The sequence below is a fragment of the Echeneis naucrates genome, chromosome 14 (genome assembly GCF_900963305.1).
Source record: "Echeneis naucrates chromosome 14, fEcheNa1.1, whole genome shotgun sequence".
Classification (NCBI taxonomy): Eukaryota; Metazoa; Chordata; class Actinopteri; order Carangiformes; family Echeneidae; genus Echeneis; species Echeneis naucrates.
Window position 1 is genome coordinate 208,370 of NC_042524.1, and position 23,790 is coordinate 232,159.

At 45.1% G+C, this 23,790-nt stretch overlaps 5 protein-coding genes and 1 non-coding gene across 7 annotated transcripts; 4 read left to right on the forward strand and 2 right to left on the reverse strand.

Annotated features, from left to right (window-relative positions):
- The first annotated feature begins 273 nt into the window (after nucleotides 1-273).
- Nucleotides 274-345, forward strand: trnad-guc (transfer RNA aspartic acid (anticodon GUC)). Its single transcript has one exon. It is a non-coding gene; the product is annotated as a tRNA-Asp (tRNA).
- A 300-nt stretch (nucleotides 346-645) lies between these two features.
- Nucleotides 646-3,523, forward strand: LOC115053980 (hepatitis A virus cellular receptor 1 homolog). Of its 2 annotated transcripts, none has more exons than XM_029518918.1 (7): nucleotides 646-714; nucleotides 807-1,145; nucleotides 1,333-1,401; nucleotides 1,492-1,550; nucleotides 1,648-1,735; nucleotides 1,865-1,892; nucleotides 2,771-3,523. In XM_029518918.1, exons 1-7 carry the CDS (start codon nucleotides 681-683, stop codon nucleotides 2,874-2,876), a joined length of 723 nt encoding a protein of 240 aa, XP_029374778.1. In that variant the 5' UTR covers nucleotides 646-680; the 3' UTR covers nucleotides 2,877-3,523. The 2 variants fall into 2 exon arrangements, with proteins under 2 accessions (XP_029374778.1, XP_029374779.1); XM_029518919.1 differs by having other exon boundaries at nucleotides 1,651-1,735.
- Nucleotides 3,524-4,435: 912 nt separating this feature from the next.
- On the forward strand, nucleotides 4,436-6,345 carry nhp2 (NHP2 ribonucleoprotein homolog (yeast)). The gene is made up of 4 exons (XM_029519540.1): nucleotides 4,436-4,682; nucleotides 5,031-5,100; nucleotides 5,220-5,325; nucleotides 5,671-6,345. The coding sequence occupies exons 1-4, from the start codon at nucleotides 4,532-4,534 to the stop codon at nucleotides 5,794-5,796; spliced, it is 453 nt and encodes a 150-aa protein (XP_029375400.1). The 5' UTR covers nucleotides 4,436-4,531; the 3' UTR covers nucleotides 5,797-6,345.
- Nucleotides 6,346-6,973: 628 nt separating this feature from the next.
- Nucleotides 6,974-15,667, reverse strand: lcp2a (lymphocyte cytosolic protein 2a). Its single transcript, XM_029519539.1, has 21 exons — nucleotides 15,273-15,667; nucleotides 14,719-14,781; nucleotides 14,595-14,641; nucleotides 14,170-14,235; nucleotides 14,060-14,085; nucleotides 13,942-13,982; nucleotides 13,617-13,806; nucleotides 13,266-13,354; nucleotides 13,129-13,186; nucleotides 12,015-12,092; nucleotides 11,788-11,804; nucleotides 11,578-11,597; nucleotides 11,280-11,390; nucleotides 11,179-11,197; nucleotides 10,971-10,986; nucleotides 10,676-10,763; nucleotides 10,269-10,300; nucleotides 9,946-10,010; nucleotides 9,184-9,258; nucleotides 7,639-7,788; nucleotides 6,974-7,409 (listed from the first exon to the last, which is right to left on the reverse strand). The coding sequence occupies exons 1-21, from the start codon at nucleotides 15,348-15,350 to the stop codon at nucleotides 7,260-7,262; spliced, it is 1,479 nt and encodes a 492-aa protein (XP_029375399.1). The 5' UTR covers nucleotides 15,351-15,667; the 3' UTR covers nucleotides 6,974-7,259.
- Nucleotides 15,668-17,012: 1,345 nt separating this feature from the next.
- Nucleotides 17,013-19,249, reverse strand: zmat2 (zinc finger, matrin-type 2). Its single transcript, XM_029519530.1, has 6 exons — nucleotides 19,200-19,249; nucleotides 18,353-18,452; nucleotides 18,132-18,255; nucleotides 17,932-18,005; nucleotides 17,698-17,843; nucleotides 17,013-17,576 (listed from the first exon to the last, which is right to left on the reverse strand). Exons 1-6 carry the CDS (start codon nucleotides 19,215-19,217, stop codon nucleotides 17,433-17,435), a joined length of 606 nt encoding a protein of 201 aa, XP_029375390.1. The 5' UTR covers nucleotides 19,218-19,249; the 3' UTR covers nucleotides 17,013-17,432.
- A 952-nt stretch (nucleotides 19,250-20,201) lies between these two features.
- Nucleotides 20,202-23,083, forward strand: slbp2 (stem-loop binding protein 2). Its single transcript, XM_029520072.1, has 9 exons — nucleotides 20,202-20,254; nucleotides 20,826-20,987; nucleotides 21,076-21,156; nucleotides 21,395-21,475; nucleotides 21,557-21,700; nucleotides 21,838-22,008; nucleotides 22,278-22,422; nucleotides 22,511-22,640; nucleotides 23,019-23,083. Exons 1-9 carry the CDS (start codon nucleotides 20,202-20,204, stop codon nucleotides 23,081-23,083), a joined length of 1,032 nt encoding a protein of 343 aa, XP_029375932.1.
- Nucleotides 23,084-23,790: the final 707 nt, after the last annotated feature.

Genomic DNA, 23,790 nt, shown 5'->3' on the forward strand with positions numbered 1-23,790 from the left:
CACGTGTGAAGTGCTGTTGCCTGTGACGTTCCTAATGAGCGATGACGTCACCTGCTACAGCTGGTCGTATAGCTCCCATTTACTTACCATGTTTCCCTGAAGTCTGCTGCTCCAACATCTCTATGAACACGCAGCATCATGTTCCCGCTCTCGTTCTGTCGCTCTCTCTGTCTACCCAACCGGTCGAAGCAGATGGCTGCCTAACTCTATCCTGAGGGCTGTAGGGACGGATGTGTGTCTTTAAATTCGGGCCGGACTCCATCCAACTCTGTCTCCTCGTTAGTATAGTGGTGAGTATCCCCGCCTGTCACGCGGGAGACCGGGGTTCGATTCCCCGACGGGGAGGTAGAGTTTTACTTCCTGATCATGTCAACAATCAGCTGTTTATCAATAACATCCTGTTAACGTTTATTTTTTCATGACACATCACTGCTTATCCAAACTAATTGAGTTAAATTTTAGTCAGTCATGTTTAAAATGAGGAGACCTCGGTGATGAGTTCACTAACACAGTAAAACCAAAGTGATGTTGTAACTTATTTCATCTCATCTTTTCAAACCACCACAAAGTTTCTGTTCCTCTGTGTGTGTGTGTATGTGTGTGTGTGTCTGGTGACTCAGTGTCAGCTGCGTTTAATGTGGTGTGTGTTTGCGTGTGATAACAGTTTGTCAGCATTCATTATGGGGATCGCTCTGTTGCTCGCTTTGTTCTCAGGTATGTCAGTGTTATAGTTCAGTGATCAGTGTTGTTGATCACCTTAATGGGGTGTGAGTTGCAGACCGGTGATGTGTTTTCTGTCTCCACAGTTGCGTCGAGTGATGGCAGCAGGTTTTTCGGGCGAACTGGTGAGAACATCACTCTGCCCTGTAAATATAACAAGGATTACTACGGCGCTCTGTTCATCTGCTGGGGACGAGGAAAAATACCAAACTCAGGCTGCAACAATCAGATCATCTCCACTGATGGACACAGAGAGACCAACAGAGTGTCCAGCAGGTACCAGCTGGGACAGCTGGAGGACGGAGACGTGTCCCTGACTATCCTGAACCTCACAGACTCAGACGGTGGACTCTACGGCTGCAGGGTGGAGATCCCTGGATTGTTCAATGACAACAAACATCAGTTTGAGGTCACTGTCGAGAGAGGTGAGACATGTCTAAGGTCTGAGTCTGAGTCTGGGTCTAGGTCTGGGTCTTGGGCTAATTCTGGGTCTGGGTCTTAATCTGAGTCCGGGATAACTCGTCTGTTAAACTCGCTGGAACTCTTTCTGACTTTAGAAATTCACTGTGTTACCCCGACCACTGACCCCTGTCCTCGATATTCCTGTTTCAGCTCCACAGACAACAACTTCATCAGACGTACAAATGTCTACACTGCAGACAGCAGGGGTCCAGACTCCAGGTACGCACACACACATCGCTCCAAGACGTCACTTCAGGTTGTGATTGTGTTGACCACATATATATCTGCTTTCACTTCCTTGTTCTGCAGGTTACATGACAACCATCAACTTTCTGACTTCCTCGCCCAACATCGGTCTCACAGCCGAGGTGACACACACACACAGACACACACAGATGGCATCCTGATGATGCCTTTGCTGTTGTGTGTCTTTTTGACATTGGGTGTCCATGTGTGTCTCAACAGCAGGAGACCAGCAGTATGTATGTGGCTCTGTTGTGCGTTCTGCTGGGGCTGACCATTCTGGTTACAGTGGGCGGTGCCTTAATTCTGGGTGAGTGTCATTGGCTGATCAAACCATGTGATTTCATCATCATCAACTGATCATAGAGATTATTAATGAATACAGCTGATTAATTATTTTTGGGTCTTTGGCTCATTAACATGTCATGTTTCTCTGCAGCTGCAAAATGGAGGCGACAAAACAAAATGTAAGTTTCTCCTTCCTTTGTGGGGGCAGGGGGGTTACGCCACTTCATCTTCATCATCTGAGCGCTCAAACCACACTTTGATCGCTGATTGTTGAATTTCATCCACTGCCTGTCATCAAAAAATTAAACCACAAACTTCAATCTTCGGTTCAGTTTCACACAATCTGACTCAATACGTCAATATGTCAGGAAGTGATGACATCACGTGCAGACGTGAAGCTCCGCTGGCGAGCTAACGTGTTAAAGCATGATTCAGTGGAAACATTCTGTTGTGGTTAAGGACAAACTGTTGCATGTGTTCAGTGTGGATTAGCTTGATCACTGCAACCAGAGGGAAACATTAGCATTGTAAAAAGTCCACATCCATAATTCCAATATGTTAGGTAGCTGCAAGTTTGCCAGTTTGTTATCTTAGCCCTACAGCTTCCGTTCACCAGCAGAGTAAAGAGTGTAATGTACTGGAGAAGTGTTGCTTCTACACAAAAGTCAACCCTCAACAGCTAACTTAGAGCGTCAACTGCTAAAGTCAACAATTAGCTCAGTTAGCATTAGCATTTAGCAGATATATAATTGAAGTTTTAAAATGTTAATCACAGATGTTATGGTAGCCAGCAGTGCAGAAATGAGCATTGTGTAAAATTTTAGCTTGTGCTAAGCTAGCAAAGCAATAACCCTCAGCCAGTGTTGTAAGTCTTTGTCTTTGATGGGAAATTAAAACTTTTTTTTACAATGAGGAAAAACCTGAGGTTTCCTGTGTGACATTCAAACATGCCATTGAATGCCTCATCATAAATGTCAAAGTCTGAGGCGAAGCATCAGCAACCTCAACACTGAAACTCGCCCCTGATCAAACATGTCCCCCCCCTCCCGTGTTTCAGGCCTCCGCAGCCTTTAGCTTCAACTCTGCAGCTGCAGACTCCGACATCAGCCGTCGAGAACATTTATCAGATGGATGAAGGCGGAGACTATGAGTTCTGTCCTTGAATGAGAAGCTCCACCCACATGTATGGACACAGACATCTGTCACCATCAGAGACTTCAATATCATCTCCTGTAACTAACGTGAACAACCAAGAGCTCTGATGTCATGGCGACAACTGCTGAGGCCCATGGGTACTGAGGATTCAGAGCCCCAGAGACTCACACTGAACATTTACTGATGATGATGCTGTCACTTCCTGTCCTTCTTCTTAATATTGAAGTCTATGGGAAAAATGTCCCTCCTCCTCAGTAAATGTTTCCCTGATGAGTTTATGGTCTCAGTCTGAAATACAACATGGTGTTCATTTTTTAAATGATGATTTCAAATTTAATTTCAAATTGTATTTAAATTAAAATGCAACAGGCCAACAAAACCCCAAAGAAAGAATCAGGAAATGCCCCCTCCCTCCCCGACAGGGAGGACAGATAAACTGAGCACAACTCAATGCACGCAACGCACACAGATGACGCCACACAAAGTCTCCAGGGTGAAACCTTTCAACAGACAACTGTATCTGGCGGCCCAGGTAACACAGCACTGAACTGTTCTCACTAATCAGGGTTAATAGCTCAGAAAATAAAAACACACTCTGTGAATGTTTCAGAATGTTTCCTTCTTCTCCTCTCATGTGTTTGGGTTGTTTCTATCTTTATCTGATCAGGAGTTCTGCTCTTTATTTGGAGGAGTAATGGTGAAAAATCTAATTGCCTTTATTCTGTCACAATAAACTCAGACCAACTTTTGGAAATCCAGGAAACTTCATGTTTAGTAGCTTTTCTTTATGATGCAGCTCAGCAGTAACCAATCAGAATATAGATGTGCACAAAACTGTAAACATTGGCTCACCTCTAATTTTAGTTCCTGAGCAGTTCCTGTTCTCTGACATTGTCTGGTTGGGAAATAAGTAGGAACTTACTGCTGACTGCTGTAGCGGAAAAAGTTTCACCTGATCTGTTTATGGATCCTTTAACTGTGACCTGATGACGAGTGGAGACGTGTCCCTTGAAAGTCGCACAGTGCAGGGCAGCCACCGAACTAAAGGTATGCTCATGATATCCACTCTGATTGGCTGAGATCATAAAAGAGAATCAGGTGATCAGACTTTTAGACTTTTATAAATATAGAGGAGGAAAGAAGGAAATAAGGAAAAAAGATTCAGGGCTGCAGGCCAATGATGGACCAATGTTCTTTCCAGGCCTGAGAAACATCGCTGCCAACCGTAATCTTCTGCTTTGTCCTCATTGTTGTTGTGGCGCTGACGGTTTTCCAACCAATGGCTGTTGGAGCCATCATTGGTCTTCTGACAAAGTTGATCTGAGGGGACAAAGTCACTTTTCAAAGCTTTTGACCCAAAATCTTTAGAAAGCTCCTGGTGTCGTTCGGGATGAACAGAAAATCTTTTGTGAGGTTTCATATCATTTAGTTTGTGTGAGTACAGCAGGATCAGGCTGAACCTGCAGTCCCTCTACAGACCACCGGAGGCGTCCCGACATTCACTTTCTCTCAGCGTCTTTTATTCTGAAGGGCCAGGTTGTTCAGCCTCCGGGCCACCGGGGGCGCTGTGGGCACCGAAGACCGCCCAAACACGTGCTGTTTCCGGGCGGACAGACCCGATCAGGACGATAGCAGATTTTCTGATCAGACTTTCAGACCAGACATGACGAAGGTAAAGAAGGAGAAGGCGGAAGAGGACGAGTCCTCCGGAACGGAGCGGACCTACCAGGACCTGATCGCCCACCTGAACCCGGTGGCCCAACCGCTGGCCTCCCGGAAACTCAGCAAGAAACTCTATAAATGCGTCAAAAAAGGTGACGTTCAAAACAAAGCTGTTTCTTATCCGGTCCGCACTCTGGGGTTTAAGGGTACACTTTGATCTGGTCCTGCTGGGTGGACCGATGGGGTCGGTTCCACGTGGTTCCGGACCCGGACGATCCAGGTCAAAGTGTTAAGTCAGAGCTGAGTCCTGTGTGTGACTTTCTGTGGGTGCTTATCATTATTATTACTAATATCATTAATTTTATTATTAATGGTGTGTTCTGAAAAGGTTTCAGGATTAATATTCTGAAGGTCAAAGCTGATTGGACCAGCTCCAGCAACTTCCTGTTGACATCACAGCTGTTGTGTTTGAGGGTGTCATGTGTTTTGTGTGATTCCAGCTGCCAAAGTGAAGAACATCCGAAGAGGAGTGAAAGAAGTTCAGAAGTTCATCAACAAGGGGGAGAAAGGGTAAGTTGGCGGCCATCTTTGAATTTTCTCACTTTAAAGGGCCACTTCGTTCCTTCATGACTATGACTGATGACATCACAGAACTGCTGATGTAACAGAGTCTTTATCCGTCTCTGCAGGATTGTGGTTTTGGCTGGCGACACACTGCCCATCGATGTCTACTGTCACCTGCCAATCATGTGTGAGGACAGGAACCTGCCATACGCCTACATCCCGTCTAAAGTGGTGAGTGCGCCACTGACAAAGGAAGTGATGCGATCAAAATAGTAAACACACCCTGGAAATCACTCAAAAAGATTCCCAACAAGGGAAAGAAAATATCTTCATCATTCTCATATTTATGTTGTAATTTATTTGGTTTTAAATGCACCACAAGGTCACATGACCTGCTAATCAGTACGAAGAGAGAAAACTGTTAGCTAATACACACTAACATCTCTTTTTGACTTTGTTAGCACAACGTGACATGTTTAACTGTTATGGTAATGCACACAAGGCATGGTTCATCACTTCCTGTTTTGATAACACAAAGAGTCTCACTGTGTTTGACCAAGCTATGTCTCCCTTCAGGATCTAGGTTCATCTGCAGGATCCAAGAGGCCGACCTGCGTGATCCTGATCAAACCTCATGAGGATTATCAGGACGCCTATAATGAGTGTGTGCAGGAGGTGAGCTGCCTGCCCAAGCCGCTCTGAGTCACACCAGCCAATCAGGGAGCAGCTGTGATTTTTTCCACCCCAGTTTAAAGGAGCAGCTCTTGAGTTTCTGCTCCTGCACCTGATCATGCTTAGCTAGGCTACTGGTTTTCCTCTGTTTCCATTGTTTATGCTAAGCTAGGCTAGTTATAAGGTGGAGAGGATTTACAGTTTCATTTTTTCTGAAAACAAAATGTAAAAAGACTTATTCATATTTCCTGTTTTGAAGGACCTCCCCCTCAGCCAGTACAGCTTTAGTCTGATAGGTTAAAATTCTCAAGCATCTCATCAAGAACCAATTGGTCTGTTCTGGTTTCTTCATTTTTGTTGTCTGGCAAACAGGAAGTGGACTGCTGCAGAAAAGGTGCTGGTCTGTTTTGTTTTGGTTTTTTTTTTCGTTTGTTAGTTGGTTTGTGGGCGAAGGTGAGACCATGTGTCAACAGGTGAGAGTGAAGCCTGTTCACTGAGCTTTTAATTGTAATTTGATAGTTTTCTGCTGCTGTCACACTTTGATTAAAGTTTTTTTTTTTTTTTTATAAATCAGGGTTTGTTTGTTTGTTTGTTTTTTTTTTAAGAGATGTCCTCTTTATTGGTTTGGATCAGGACATGATAAAGAACCTATTTCCTGCTCTGTTTCCCTCTAAATGGAGCTTCATTTAAAAAAATGAACACCAAGTTGTATTGACAACTAAACAAGAGACTGAGACCATAAACTCATCAGGGAAGAGGGACATTTCCCCATATACTTCAATAATCCAGTCAAATAAAACTTTATTCACATCGCCCTCATTTAGTGACAGATCACCAGGTGGACAACACCAGTGTTACCATGGTTACAGACACCATGTTTAATGGGCCGATTCTGAATGGAGACTGTTCGGTGCTGATGTCACTGGATGAAGCTCTGTTGTCATTACCATCCTCCAATCACATCAGCTGCTTCCTGGATCTGATTGTAGATCAGCCACCCCACCCACCACCTGCTGGCTCCAGATGAAACAGACAGATGAGGACGAGAGACACCAGGACCAGACATCAGGAGAAAGATACCAGTTTGTGCGATAAGTGGTTGACAAAGTGTGTGTGATGGCGGTTGGAGGCAGACAAAACAACAAACAGGCTGGGGGGGGGGGTCAACTGTAACTGTAAGAGAGATTCAATGATCTGAACACTTCTGATGTTTCATTCTAAAAGAGTTTTATTGAGCTCAGCTAACGAAACATTCTGACATGAATATCAGTTTGAATGAGCGAAACACAGAGACCAACATTTAGCTCTGAATACAGCAAGTATCTGAAAATTCTGAGGAGACAATGAACTACAGGCTGCTGTTAACTGAGAAAAAAATAAACAAACCACAAAACTAATTCACAAAAACCTCCATCCTTTGTCCAGAGGGAGACTTAGTTGGAGACTTTGACAGTTGTGCCTGAGTTCGGTTGATCTGGTTCAATCTGGTCCAGTCAGGACCAGGTCTGTCTGCTCATGTAGGATCCAGCCGGGTCGGAGAGGAGACACTGATTCTGCTGACTGGAGCTCCGATTCTTTGCATTGATGAGGAGCAGCGGACACTTTGAGTAATGAGCGATGATTTCACTGACTGAAGGGAAAGACTGGACACACACAGACAGACACACCGACACACATTAGCCTGATGTTAACTGGATGGAACTTCGCCTTCATCCAGGTCGCTCTTTCAGGTAAACAGATCTGCAGGTTTCGTTAGCTCGTGAAATGCTCCTTCCTTCAGTAACACGACTGTGGACAGACAGTTAGCTGGACATGTCCACATGAGACAAAGACGGATGAATGAATTCAACACACTCAGGTGTGTATGTATACCTCCTGGGCTTTGAGGCCGGTTCCCAGCAGGAACTGCTGGTGCTGCTGTCTGATCTGGATGTTGTAGACTTTCTCCTGGTAGAAGACCATGAGGGTGAAGGGCTGATTGGCCAGCTGTCGGGTGCTGTCCCTCACCAGGTACGCCCCATCCTCGACAGAGACACACAGACACCGTCCTGGTTATTGACAGAGACAAAGGTGCAGGTCCTGCAGCTAAACCTCTGAGGATATCAAACAAGAGGATTTTCTCAGGAGTTCTGCAGCCTGCAGGTTTGTCTGGAGTTTCATTGTGGAGGGACATCATCAAGAAGTGATGTCACATGAGATGTGCTCATTGACTCACCGTGCTCAAATGTGTCTGACCTGGACCTGGACTCTGGACTAAGGAGTCTTTTGAAAAATTAATTCTATGTAAAGACTGTCAGGAGGCAACTCTTTTTCTTTCTCCCTTTCTTTTTTCTTTTTCTTTGATTTGTTTGGCGTTTTTGTTGAGATTTGATAGAATCACAACAACGTTTCCATCATCAGTGTTGAATAAAGGGATGTCCTAGTTGACCATAATATTTTATTTTAGAGACTGAAACATGAAATTGGGATTAAAGGAACTGCACTAAAGTGGTTCAAATCCTACTTATCAGATAGACATCAGTTTGTTCATGTAAACAACAGCTCCTCCTCATGTACTGTAGTCAGTCATGGAGTCCCACAGGATTCGGTACTTGGACCAATCCTCTTTACGCTTTATCTGCTTCCTCTAGGCAACATTATCAAAAACATCCTTTCTCAGGATGATGCAGAAAAACTAGTCCATGCATTTGTAACTTCTAGGCTGGACTACTGTAACTCATTACTATCTGGATGTCCAAACAAATCTCTAAAAGGCCTTCAGTTAATTCAGAACGCTGCTGCACGAATATTAACAGGAACTAGGAAAAGAGATCATATCTCTCCCGTGTTAGCTGCTCTTCATTGGCTGCCAGTAAAATATAGAGTAGAATTCAAAATCCTTCTTTTAACATATAAAGCTCTTAATGGCCAAACTCCATCATATCTCAGAGAGCTCATAGTTCCTTACTGTCCTAGCAGGCCACTCCGCTCTCTAGATGGAGGTTTACTTGTGGTTCCGAGAGTCTCCAAGAGTAAATCTGGAGGCAGATGCTTCAGTTATCAGGCTCCTCTTCTCTGTCCGGGGCAGACTCTTTAGACCAGCCTAAAAAGCTTTCTGTATGACACAGCTGATATTTTTAAGAAGTTAAAGTCCTCTACTCTTCAGCTCTGCTGCTACAGGCTGAGACTGCTGGGCGAAGGACTGAGCATCTCCCTCTCCCTTTCTCAACCCAACCAGTCGAGGTAGATGGCCGCCCCCCCTCAGCCTACTTCTGCCTGAGATTTCTGGTTGTACCATTATACTTTTACTGATGACACTTTTGCGCATTTACACCAGCAACATTTTATTCTAAAGATATTTTAGATTCAGCATTTGAAAGAATCATCAATCTCAGTTCTTTTCTTTTTTTTTTTTTTTTTTTTTTACTGTTGGCTTACCTTGTGGACTTGTTTCAAACATCCTTCAGCCTGACCCCTGGTCACCTTCCCCACATACCAGAGAGAGTCCAGCTCCTGCATCACAGACACACACAGTATATGTTGTATCTTTGTTAAAACACCAGGTCAACAGCACCACCTGCTGTTTATCACACTGAAGGACAACACTTCTGTTTTTCATTGTAGCTCACTAACTAAACACTCAAAGGAATGTTTCCTTCTTCTCCAAAGAAAAGTTCCTCTCATGTGTTTGGGTCGTTTCTCTCTTTATCTGATCAGGAGTTCTGCTCATTAATGATGAAAAATAAGCTCCAAATATCTGATTGTCTTTATTCTGTCAACACAATAAACTCAGAAACATACAGGACTGATCCAGAGACTCTGATTGGCTGTGACATCACCCACCGGAGCCAATAGGAGCATACAATAGAGACATGTCCCTAGAGGTTACTATCAAAGATGGAGGATGAGAATGGATGGATGAAGAGAAAAAAAAGAGCTGATTAGCTAGTTTGAGGAGACAACAGGAAGAACCATCATAAGGAATAAAAGCTGTGAAGAGCAGCTGATGGAGGAGAAACATCCTGTGGACTGAAGATGGTTAGTGAATAATTGTTAATCAGAATAATTATATTTTCAAAACTTTGACTTTGATTTGAATAATTTTAGTTTAAATCGGGAATGAGTTACTTCTTCTATTGCTTTAATGTCCACAGATCATTAGTTATTAGTGTTGGCCTCCAAATATACACAAAAACCAACCTGTGTGTGTGGTGCTGCCGCCGGACGGAATGATGCTCGGTCTGATCTGCCACTGTGTTCAACAGCTGTGCGTGCGCACACACACACACACACACACACACACACACACACAGTAAATGACAAAACGCCACTTGCTGTTTCTACATCATACAGCTTAAATAAAGTTTGGCTTGAATGGTCTGTAATTCATGTCGTTCTCTGCTGCTGGGCATCAGAGCTATGCTTATAGTCTTTATGCTAAGCTAACAAACACAAGGCTAACTCTCAGATAGAAAAACAAAGAGATGGTTTCCCAGAATGCCGAGTTGTGTGTGAGGTCTTACCAGAAAGTTGTTTGGGGACGCCGAGGGGGAGACTGCAAAAAGACAAAGAAAACACAAACAGATTGTTCACGTTCAACACAAAACCATTCAGACACAGATACTGAGGTTTGGAGCATTAAAGTCTAACCGCAGCTTTTGAGCTCAGGCCTGTGAATAAAGATTTATTATCTTTGAATCTGTAGTCTTGTATTTCAACATTTTCATACTGTTTATATTTTCTTCCACATGCATTACTAGTAAAACTAAATTTAAACATTAGAGCCTTTTGTCGGCACGGACAGATTCAGGTCCTTCTCATCAACATCAGGACTTCCTACTACCTGAAGTGTCCCCATAAATAAAACTGTGTGTCACATCTGATGTGAAGCAAACTTCCTGTTCCTACAGCCACTTCCTGCTGATCCCACCTGTCTCCGTGGCGTGGGGGGGGCCCAGGAAGTCCAGAGCGGGGGGGCAGACTTTTACTGGGGAGGGGGAAGGTGTTGTGTTTAGGAGCTGGAGGAGAGAGGCAGAATTTCAAAAATCATTCCAGAAATCACGATACAGATATAAAATAGCAGCTAAATGCATTCTGGGATATTTTGGTCGGCTCCTGAGAAATAAATAAAACTGAGCACAGTAAATAGAAAGGTTCAAAATAAAATACATCAATTTAATTTAAAAATAAAACTAAATGAATAATGAATAAAATATAAGTCTCACCTTCATCATTTGGTTGCTGATGAAAAGAAGAAAGGTCATAGTTCTGCATTAATTCTCCATCGTAATAAAAAATATTCAAATGTAAAATGGTTTTCCATCAAAACACTTTACTTTCTTCTCTCTTCAGTGTTAGTATTTTTTCTTGCTCTCCAATTGTTTGTGTATTTATCTTTGTATTATGATTTTAAACTTGTTGACAAAAACTCACCTCTCTCTTTGTGTCAAACCTGTTCAATGAAAGGACAGAAACATCAGCTCAGTCTCAGAACATGTGAAGAAAACGTCATGCGATGGTGGCTGAGATCTGACCTGGTGGGCAGAACGCGGGCAGATGAGTTGCTTCTGTTGATGGCACTGGAAGACGGAGGAGGGACGGGAGGTTTGGACCAGGTGGGACCGTCCTGGACATCCAACTGAGGCCTGGACCCAAAGAACACAGAAGAGCTGAGAGATTAAAATAAATTCCAGTCATCCTGCAGATTTACAGGTGACAGTTTATAATTCAATTTAAGGTGGACCCGTGATCTTGGAAAAGACCTGGATACACCCAGAATCCAACTTCCCTTCAATCATCAGTTTTTTTTAGTTATTAGTCAAATGCACTTACTTCCAAGACTGCGTCCCCGGCTAGAAGGCAAAGAAATACAGTTAAAACCATGTTGGACAGACATAAAGTCCACAGAGTCCTGGTCCTGATTACTTAACTTATTCAAGTTATGTTCAGTCTTTACAGCTCAGCAGGTTCTGATGAGTCCAGTATGAAATGTAGTTTTCTGTTACGTGTTGTTGAATAAAGTTTATTGAATGAAACACTCACCGTGTTGCGCTGAGGTCCTGTGATTGAAACAAAATCAGGTTGTTAAAACACAGTTTTTTTGTTTGCTACAGAAGCTTTAAACTACTATGAAAAAAAATTGCATTGAACTGTTTGTTATTTTTGTTTTACATTTTAAAGTTTAAAGGGTCCCTGAACACATCACAAGCAGAGTTAACGTGAAAGTGGATACTTAAATGAAATTAAAGGGCAGGAAGTGGATGATACACCTCGGATGGGGGAGGAGTTGGATCCTGAATCTCTTCCCGGTTTGTTGCCACGAAAAATCTGTGGCGGCTCTGGAGGCGCTTAAGGAAAACAAAAGCACAAAATTAATGTGACAAACGGCGTCACGTGACTCGACATACCAAACTGAAACCGTCCGGCTGAGAGAACTGTCATTATGATGTCACAACAATTAGTTTAAACTCTGCTTTCATCTTCACCACCAGGCGGTGAAGGGCGTGGTTGTCATTATGGCCCGACCGATTTATCGGCCGATTATAGCCCGTTTGGAATAATCGGTAATCGGCCAAAATTCGCCGATTGTCTCTGATATTTTCAGAAATAAAATGCGGGGATTAAGACTCGGTTTTACTTTGAAAAGACTCTTCCTGCAGGGTTAGGGTTAGTCTCTGCAACCAGAGACGGATCTGGAGGAGAGAGGTCCGCCTCCGCGGGAAATAGTTTCCATTAAACCAACTTCACGATCTCGGTCTTCTCGGTCACGCTGAGTTAACGTTTAAGCACAATGCAATATGCAAGCTAAAGTTAGAATTAGCCTTGCTACACATATTAGCCGTGCCATTACGGAATCAACCAGCTACTTCTCTCACTGAGACAAGACAGGAGAGGAGGGCGGCCAGTCGGTGAAAACGCTTCTCTGGTCCTAGTTTGATTCATGAGGAATACGTGGAATATTACTGAAAGATCAGATGATCAGTCGGTCTTCCTGTCGGCGTGAAGAGCAGTAGCCTACGGTATATTGAGCGTTCCTGATTATTATTATTTTTTAAAAGCTAATGGTGCCTAATGTTGGGTTAGGGTTAGGGTTAGGATGGTTGTCATGTCAATATGCTGCTTGATTCAGCAATAAGAAGGATTTGAAATTAGTTTTCTGCCTTTAATTCTTTGTAGAAGAGTGTGAAAGGCTCAGAAGCAGTCATTTGTTCAAAAAATAAGTAAATGTGTAGATATATTACTTAAATAAAAAAAAAAAAAATCTGCCGATTAATCGGTATCGGCCCTAAAAAAATCCACATCGATCGGGTCCTAGTTGTCCTGGTAACAGAGTTACAGCATCAGTCAATTAACATGTGACTTTTACATCAGCAGCTGACTCACCTTTTCCTGATGGTCGTCCGCTAACGTGGGGGGAGGGATCTCTCCTGAAGGCATCGCCCTGCAAACACACACCAGCTTCATTTAACACCAACAGGAACCTGACTTCAGTCCAAACACTGAAGCTACGACAGACTCACCATCCGGGGGGACGGGGCCGTCAGGGACGAGACGGGGGGCCGGGGACTGACAGCAGGGGGTGGCCCCCGAAACTGGTTATCCCTGTTATCTACAAACACACAAAATGAACATCATGTTGTATTTCAGACTGAGACCATAAACTCATCAGGAAAACGTTTACTGAGGAGGAGGGACATTTTCCCATATGGAGTGGAGTCAGAGTCCAGGTTCAAAGTTAAAATGAAATCCTCTTGATCCAGTTTAAAGGTCTGATCTGGTTTGATCGGATCACGGTCCTGATCTCAGTCGTTGGCATGTTAGTTGGTTTTTAAGATGTCTCACTGTGACATCATCGTTATTGTCATGGTTACCGATGTATTCCCCGTCTCCAATGGGCTGCGTGGGGCACAGCAGGTGGGGCAGGTCCTCCGGGGGTTCAGAGGGCGGGGGCTCGTAGTCATTGGCGTCCACGTCGTCGTTCGGAGACTCGTAGTCTCCTCCGCTGCCATCGTCATTGCCGCTGTTTGGACTCTCATAGTCGTCATCAAAATCTTCATCGTCCTGATGGTCCGAAGGAGGAAACAGAGAGGTGGACAAACGACATACAAATGAAACTACAGAGAAACTTTGGACATGCATTTCACCAGGAAACATGACATGAAATTCAGGAAGTAGTTCAAATGAGATCAGACTCACAAACTCGTCTTCACCCCAACCCTGAGCGTCCACACCGGCATCTGCGGAGAGGGGGGGGGGGGGGGGGGTTACACATCAATGAATACACAAAGACGAATACACACACACCACGTCCTACCTGGCTCCGGGTATTTGGGTGTCGTTCTGCAGAACAGAGAACAAACATCAGTTCTTTGAACATTTCAGCAGCAGCCATTGAGCGCATCACTTCCTGTTGTGTGGACCTACTTTTTCCCAAACAGGCCCCTCTTCTCCTCCTTTCGGCCGATCTCACAGCTGATCTTCGAAATCATCCTGAGGAGACATAGAGTAGGTCAGTCCCGAGTCAAGAGCTTGATCTGGTCTGATTGATCTGACTGTTTCTAAGGAAACAAAGGATCCCTTGGATTGATCACCAGGGAAACCAAACTTGTTGCTGCATGTAGTCCCTCCCTCAGAGCCTGATTGGTTCAACCACAGTCTGACCTCATCCAATAATCACTAATCAAACCTCCAACAGCTCAAACATTCATTAGTTTCAATAGCTTCATTAGCTTGAAACCTAATTTAAAACTTCACTGATGGATGACAACATGACCTTATGCATCATATGGGGGGGCGGGGTCATATAACCTCAGACCTGTAGGCGGAGTCAGGTTGAGGTCAGTACTCACGGGGCAAAAAGCTTGGGGAACTTCTGAAGGTCATTATCACTCAGGTTCTGCAGAGGAACAGAGAACGTCAGGACGACCACACCCCCTACATTAGACCTCCTCCCCCAGGTGTGTGTTGACTTACCACAAATCTGGAGCCGCTGATGTTGTTCTTCATCACCACCTTATCACAGCCAGACAGATTCACCTGGGGACAGACGGAAGGAAAGGAGGAAGGGAAGAAGGGCAGGAAAGATGGGAGCAAGGAAGGAAGGCGGGTAAAACGGAAGGACACTGTTGGTCTCACACTTCATCTCCTACTAACTTTTCCTACCTCCTTACCTCCTTTCCTTTGCTTCACCACTCTTTCCTCCCTCTGCTTCCTGGTTTTGTACATATTTGTATATTTTCCTTAACACTTTCTTTTTACACTGATGCTGGTGATGCTCTAATCTCATTGTGCTGATGTATTATGACAATAAAAGCATTCTATTCTATTTCCTGGTTTCATCCCCCTCTTTCCCTACATCCTTTCCTTCCCTAAAATCTTCTTCTGTTTCACAGATTTGCACATGCTCAGTGCAGTTGGATGGTCATGTTACCTGTGTTTTTGCGTAATGTGTTGTGTTCAGCTTATGTAGTTTTGTTCATGTTGCTGTGTCACATGACCTGTGATGTCACAGCGTGTCCAGGTCTCACCCTCTTCAGGTAATCAGCCAGCTGCTGCGGGTTCCACCCCATGACCTCTGACCTTGATGGGACTCGGTCCGAGCTCATCTTGCATCACAGACCAACCAGTGACCAGCTGACGATCACCTGACCTCTGCCTGACGACGGCGTTCACTTCCTCCTTGCAGCCTTGTGGGTCCCTGAGAATAGACTCTGCTGGTCCTGGTCCAGCGTCCTCCTTGCTCCTTTCTGGGTGACTCTTCGAGACAAAACCGCCTGTTGGTTCAGCGCCTTCAGACAATTGAACTTCCTGTCCACGCCGTGTCAGTTAGTCAGAGGAGAACAGGGAATGGCAGACTTGTCACCGTGGAAACAAAATGGCTTCCTTCTATCTTCGTCTGTGCCTGAATCTGTCTCTCTGTCGTTGCTCGTCTTTCCTCCCCCCTCCTCCTCCTCCTCCCTCCCTCTCTCTCTCTCTCTCTCTGACAGGAAGTGATGGGGGGGGGTGAAGAAGGGTGAAGGCAGCAGCCGTGACCACAGAGCGGAACAGACTATAGTGCCACAGAGGGGGTGGAGCCCTTTAACTGTTGCCTCATCGCGATGCAGACGACTTTAATGCTTTACCTCCACAGAGTTAAAGGATGAGGGCAGTAACTGCTTTGTGATATCACAAAGCAGTTACTGCCCTCATCCACGTCCCCAAATATAAGCCCCATCCACCTGTTGGTCCCCAGTTCAGAAAAGGTTACAGAGTGATGACGACGACTATGGGCTCGGTGGTGACTCAGACACCAAAATAAACTTACCCTTTGCTGGCAGTATTTACGGTAACTGCGGCGCAGTAGCGTGAAAATGCAAATAAGATTTCAACTTCTCTTCTTCAGTGAACTAGAACGTCAACAGGAAGTTCCTCCTCTGGTCCACCGTCCAGATGCTTCCCCAGACATTAATGCACCACAGTCATGCTGTCAGTCTCCTGGAGCCAGGCCTGGAGAGCCTGTGGTTCAGCACCAGGACTGACCCGGACTGATCCAGTGACATCTGCCTCTGACTTCATCAACAAGGAGCCCTCGCCTATAGAGGCTGTTACCACGGTAACAACCATGTGAATCATAACTTCCAAAGTCAAGATCTGGTCAGACACAGGTCTAGTTGAGCTCTGGTTCTGATGTGGTGAGATCATCAGTTGAAACAAAGGTGTTCTGTTTGTGGAGCTGTACTGAGCATGTGTAGATGCATCTGCTGCAGTAACAGCAAGTCATTAATCAGCAGAGTGAACTTCCTCTTCTTGTTGATCATAGTTACACATCTCCTCAGGCAGACCAACAACATGAAGATGATTACTGACCTGAACTGGTCTGAATGTCTTTCTTCAGGTTCTGTCAGGGCTCATCAGGTCTCAACCCACTATCATGGTGACATCACACCTGGTCCAGGCCAAAGAACTGATGGAACCATATGACAATGTTAGAGCTCAAATGACAGATTCCAACCCACTGAGCAGTCCTCGAAGGCATCACAAGACCCCTGATGACAAGCACCATGTTGGTGGTGCATTCACTGACTGGCAGAAAATGCAGTAGCATCAACCGGAAACAATTAACATTCAAAAGGAAACTGATCAAACTTTTCAAAATAAAATTGTTTTATTTAGTGTTTCCTGAAGACGCAAGGTTCATTGACATTCTGCTTCCTCTTTAACTTCATATTACAACTTTAATTTTTTAAAATCAGGAAGGAGGAAGAAACAGTTTCTGGTATATATATATATATATATATATATATATATATATATATATATATATATAAAAAAAAGGGATATTTTAATGATTTTGTCTTCAGGAACTTAAACACATCACTGTCAGACTCTTCACCATCTTCATGTTACAGGAAACATACAGTCGTCCACCGTTTCTCGCAGCTTCCTCTCCTGGCATCACTCTTTTTCACTCACTGTGACAGGAAGCTGCCGCAGAAAACGTCATCAGGACAGTGAGTGATGGAGAAAGCTACCAAAATAAGAGCTGGTATGAAGTAAAAAAAGTAAAAGCCTGAACCAGGACAAAGGAGGAAAGTCCAGAAGACGGCACCTGCAGCCCTGTCAGTGCAGTCTGAAGAGGGGGCGGAGCTAACACCAGCCTCCAGTACCGTTGCAGTGCGGCCCTTGGCTCGGAGCCTGGGTGCAGAGCGTCAGTGACTCTTCTTGGATGATCCAAAGCCTGAGAAACCCATCACTGCCGCCATCTCGTCATCCTCCTCAAAATCCACATCCTCCTCCGCCCGGCGCTTCCTCTCCTTCTGCTTCTCCTTTTTGTAGGCTTTCGCCTTCTCCTCCTGATGACATCACAAACACAGGTGACCTCAGCTCCTCTACAGCTCAGTGAAGGCTGTCCCTACAGGGGTAACGTGATCAGTTGACCATGATTTGTGACTGGGGGCGTGGCCCCAACCTCACCTCCTCCCTCAGCTCCTTCATTCGCTCCTCGAAGTCGTACTCCTTCTGCTTCTCCTCCAGCTTCTTCTTGTTCACCTCAAAACGCTTCTTCACCTGATCCAGAGACGAGCGCTCAACACGCATTGACATGCCCAGATTCCTCTGATCTATACACACACACACACACACACACACACAATGAAGTAACCATGGAAACAGCCGTAATGCCATCCTGCAGCTGGCCTCTGAACTCACGTTTCTTCCCATTGATGTGATCCAGGAAGTTGATGGAGTCCTTCACGACACAGTCACAAACATTACAGTAATACCTGAGAGAAGATGAAAAAAGCCAATAAGAGGGACAGGGGAGGTGACACAACCCCCCCACACACACACACACACACACAGTAATAATTACAGAATTCAGTTGTATCAGAAGAACAACTCAGACAGACCCGCCCATCTCAGCCTGAGGTGTGGTCTTCGTGATGACAATGGTCTTCCCCAGTTTGGACTCCAGGTCCACTTTATAGTCCCTGTGACGGAGGAGGTCCCGCTTGACTGGGGGAGCCGTTTTTCCTGGGGGGTGGTGAGGCAAAGACACACACTTTAGTCTTTGTGAGTCACTGAGGAAATTAAGAAATAAAGCAAACCAGGTCCAGAACCACGTTCTCACCATCTCTCCTCTCCCGATCTCGCTCCTCTGCCAGCCGTTTCTGAGCCAGATTCTCGTACTCATCTTTGTCCCACTTCCGACGGAAGTCGTTCTTACCGGACTGGAGGACGAACAATGTCCAGAGTCAGCGAAGAATACACCACCTCAGTTAGACACTAAGACATGTGACCACAGAGCAGGACCAGGAGGTGGTCTTGTCCTCATGGAGTCTGGTCACATGAAAAACCTTCCTCTTTATTTAGATGGAGGACTAAATAATACATTAACCAGAGAGAGGGGAAAGAAAAAAAAAAAAAAAAAAAAAAAAAAAATATATATATATATATATATATATATATATATATATATATATCTTTGTTTATCGCCAGTTTTATGTTCCTGTTTTAGGAGGATGTATCTCGGAATTAAAACATTTTAAAAATAAATTAAAGTTTCTGTTCATGGACTCGTGTTTTTAATTTGAAGGAAGCCCGGAAGTGTTAGTTATTACTGTTGTTATTGTTAGCGGGGCTCGTGCCAACAATTAACAGAAGACCAAACTAAACAAAGCCGGTCAGCTGTTAGGACAAATAAAAATAAAGACAAACAACGTTAGAAAACGCCGTAAAGTTTAACAAAAAACCGAAAGCCTTTAGCGTGTTAGCGGGATATCTCCGGTTAGCCATTAGCTGCCGTCCTCGGACCGGACGGGTTCCCGGTTTAAGAGACTCTAGACGGACCCAGTTCGGCTCGTAGATCAATCTGATAACCAGACAGACACACTGGGACCCTACAGCCCAGCAGAGCCCAGCGTTTATCTTTTTACACACAAAAAGAAGCCAGAAGCAAACCAGAAGCTGAAACTCACCCCGCTGCCGGACGCCATCTTGTTTCCTTAGTGACGAAGGAGTGGGAGGGGCTGGGCTGGGTTGTTTGTGTGTGTGTGTGTGTGTGTGTGTGTGTGTGTGTGTGTGTGTGTGTGTGTGTGTGTGTGTGTGTGTGTGTGTGTGTGTGTGTGTGTGTGTGTGTGTGTGTGTGTGTGTGTGTGTGTGTGTGTGTGTGTGTGTGTGTGTGGAGGGGGGGGGGTTATTGGTAACACCTGAAGCTTTTAAAAACGTGACTCCTCCGGACGACCTCAGCCTCAGGTGTGTCCAGGTACCGGAAGGACAGGGCGAATGACAATGACCTGTTTCCGTCTTTAAATTATTTACAATGATCGAAATGAAGAAACTTAAAGGGTCAGTCATTTTATGAATGAAGTTTTTTTCAGTGATGGTTTTACAATAAGTACATATATTATAATATATATTGCTATTTTCAGATTTTCTTTCAAAAAAGTTCATTTTTATAAAACAATATACAGCAAACAAAGTTTAAAGTAAATAATGTAAGAAGTGAACATGTAAGTAAGCAAAGCACCAAATTATTTATTATTAAATATAACTGTCTGTGAATTAAATGATATAAACATCAGATTTTTACTTAGTAGAGTGAGCAGAGGATTATCACAATTTTATTTCTATTCATGACATTTGAATTATGTTTTATATTTCATAATTTTTAATCAATAAAAACAACAAAGTGTTTATCTGTGCGTTTTGTGTGCTTGGGATTTATGTTATGGATATAGTTTGTAAAATTAATTAATAATAGAACTCCTTATATTGAGTAACTGAAGTGAGGAGGAAAAATTGAACATTGAAGTAGTCGACCAAAGTAGAAATACATCATATCGTCACAGCAGTTGATATGCGGCACAGGTGATCCGGCAGGCCCCGCCCCCCTCAGGTGTATCTCATTAAAAAGCTGTGAAAGCAGATCAATGGCGTCTGTCCGTGTGAAGTGAAGGCGCCAAACGTTAACTGCAAAAATGTCAACGAGTGGACCGGAAACTGCAGCTCAAAGCCCGCTACTCCACAACAGGTCGGTACCGGGAATCTGGGCTTTACACGGCACGGTGACCGGACGAGTGTGATCCTCCGGTGTCCGGTCGCAGGTGCACCGTCGGTCTTGGAGGCTGTGGTATCCTCCGTGTTTATGGTCTCAGGGGATTCCAGTAGAGCTGCAGGTCTGAACAGGGTCTGTCTGTTTCTGCTCTTATTTTTGAAAATGAGCCTCTGTCTCATGATGTCATCGTGATGCCACTGTTGAACCGTGATACAGATGGAAACAGGAAGACCTTTTGAGGAGCTTTACTGTGAAGGACTTTAGAGACAATGACCTCAGCAGGATGTGAGGTCACTGGATGTAAAGGTATTAGTTTAGACTCCCCCAGCAGACATGAAGTCACTCAGCTCAGATTGATGCAGGTTTTTAGTTCAGTTACTTCCTCTTTCAGATGTGATGTCAGCAGGTGGTCATTGGTTCACTGAGGTCAGCTGATGGTGTCCAGATGTCCATCCCTCAAACCCCTCTGGCCCCGCCCCTGTGAATGAACATGATTAGTCTTGGTGTGGGTTGTGGTCTGTGGGTTTGATCGTCTTGGGGTCCTCAGCTTCTGTTTCAGCCCCTGGTCACGTGTCTGCATGAAGGGCTGGTCGGCCACTGTGTGGAATGGCCTCCCTGATCCGCTGCTGGCCACTGGAACGTCAGGACGCTGCGCCCCTGAGCCGTGGCTCCTCCCCGGATGCAGCTCGGTCTATGACAGCCTGGTCAGGTGAGACACACCTGTTCTCGGCACAGGTGGTGCTTTTGCTGGTTATGTGGTCCTGGTCTCTGGCTGGAGGTCTTCCTTGTCTCCACAGTAATGTCTCCACGGTCCCATCTCCTCCTCCTGTGAGCGGCATGCAAGGACGAGAGAGAGTTGTCAGCAATAAACCTCGCAGGTTTGTTCAGACTCTAAGTTTTTGGGACTTGGGGACTTACCCCAGATCAGGATCTGGTCTGCATGTGGTGCTGAAGTGAACTTACTCCAGAACTGGAAGAACCCTGGTTGGTAAATCCTCCAGTGTCAGTTGGAGCTGCTTCAGGCCAGGTCTACTCAGTCCTGGGTTAGAGGTCAGAAGTCACGGTTTTCTGGTATGCTGGTCTCATTCAGGAGATCTGACACATTTGTCTCCTCAGGCCGTCCATCCTGGAGCGCTGTATCCTCAAAGTGTCGACCAGCAGCGTTGCTGTGGGGACAGATGACCTGGAAAACAAGAGGTTAGTACAGCTGAAATTAAGTCAGTCAGAACAGTTACCTCTGATTTCCACCCCCCCCAAACCCTCGCAATGTTGCTGCAGGTCCCCTCTCGGTCGCTGCCACCTCCGACTGCCAGATCCAGCCAACACCGAGACCAACGCTGCCGTTCTGAAGAGGCGGCAGAAACAGATTCAGTATGGCAAAAATACAAGTGGCTACCAGAACTACCTGCAGCAGGTCCCCAGGTGATGTACACCCAGGGGGGTTGGGGGGCGCACACACACAGGCTGGGGGTACAAACAGGCATGAGGGATGGCATCACTCTCTCTGCCCTGTGATGTCATCAGGTAACATGTTGATGATAGACCCCCTTCCTCCTCAGACACCTGCGGGACCCTAAGCTCCACCCCTCCACTCCCAACAAATACAGGAAGTACAGCCGGCGCTCCTGGGACATGCAGGTGCGTCTGTGGAGGCGAGCGCTGCACCTTTGGGACCCTCCAAGCGACAACCACTTGGACGCTGCCAACACACCGGACCCGGTGGAGCAGCTGTAAGTGGGCCTGAGTCTAATTATTGCTCCAGAGTTGGTCAATCACATCTTTTCAGGTTAGGATCAAAGATCAGAACTGAAGGTAGGTAACCGAAATCACAAATGACTATCAGACTGACATGATTATGAGGCCGTTTACAACTCAGCGTTTAATTCTGTATAAATTTATGTAAAGATTAGATTTTTAGTTTCTTAAACTTTTTTTTTTTTTTTTTGGGATCAGCTTTGAACAGAACTGATGTCTCACAGCTGCGTGTGTGTGTGTGTAGGCAGAGCCAGTTGGAGAAGATGACCTCTGACCTGTGGGAGGACAGAGGAGAGAAGCAGAGAGAGAAGGAGACTCCAGCAGCCTCTAAAGCCTCCTCTGTGTCTCCTCTGTCCCTGGAGCTACCTGGACCCTGGACCGTCTCCCCGGTAATGCTGCCAAGTTGATCGCTGATCTGAAACTAATGGTCATCTTGTCCATCTGTGGCTAGGCGTGATGACAATTTTGTGTTGTCAGGAGGCGGAGTCAAACCTTCGGCCTCTCCGCTCTCCTCCCGGACTGAGTTATTCCCTCCGGAATCAGCTGACCACTGATGACAGCATGACTGACTGGCTCCGCCTCCTGCTGGAGACTGATCACACCCACGGTGAGGTGGTGCTGCGTCGTTCCTCAGTGTTCTCGACTTCAATGTGCTTGAAGTCGAGTGGAGCAACGTCTTTGTATTCTATTATAGTTCCCTGTTTGTTTGTCACCAGAGCTAAATGATTAAAGGTCCATTTGGCCTGAAGGTAGATGTTTATACTTCATTCAACTGCTCCATTTTCATTGGATCAGTCAGAATTGTCAGCCAATCAGAAGAGGGTCAGATGCTCATTGAATACTAACTACTGATGTTTGGCAGTATTTAATCAGGTGTGTTGTTGAGGCTGAAACCAACAGGTTAAACTGGCAGGTCTGACAGGAGCTGGTCCAGATCCTGAGTCTGGAGCTCCAGTCTGATGCTGCTTTGTTTGTTTCCTTGTAGATTTGGGCTCTGATGACCAGCAGGTTCCCGTGTTCTCAGACAAGCTCCTGTGGAACCCATACTGACGGTCTCTGGACCGTGTGTGTGTGTGTGTGTGTGTGTGTGTGTGTTTTTAAAGATCACTGAAGATGTACTATGACAGCAGTGATGTCACAGGGTCTTGAATGGAGTTGGTCCTCTATGATCTTTTCACGGAGGGGGGGGGGCAATCCTCACCTACAGCCAAGGAAGTGTAATTTCCTGGCTGCTCATGAACGCCTCCTGTACTTAGCACTGATTGGTCACCTGTCACCTGAGCTAATGGAAAGCTGCTAGTTGTCACTTGTTCTGTTTTACTCCTGTTCAGTGTCACGTTGTCATCCACATTCACTCTCATGCTCCATCTCAGGCCCCTCCTCCACCTGTCTCCCATGTTTTTTCTCAAAAACACACACTGATCATTGGAGGGAAAACTTTAGCACTTTGCGTTGTTGTGAGTTTTCTTTTACTTTTTGTGTTAATGTATCTTTGCTGCTTAACTTTTGAGATCAGAGGTGGAAAAATGTGATTAATAAAGATGTAAATAAAGTGTTAACTTCAGACTAAGCTCTGGTCTTATTGAACTATTGGATGAATCCACTGGTTTGGGGGTGGGGGGAGTCACTGTACTGAAGTCTATGGGAAACTGTCCCTTTTCAGTAAACGTTTTCCTGATGAGTTTATGGTCTCAGTCTGAAATACATGATTTTGAAATGATACGCCATGTAGAGGTGAGGGGTTAGGGGGCGGGCTA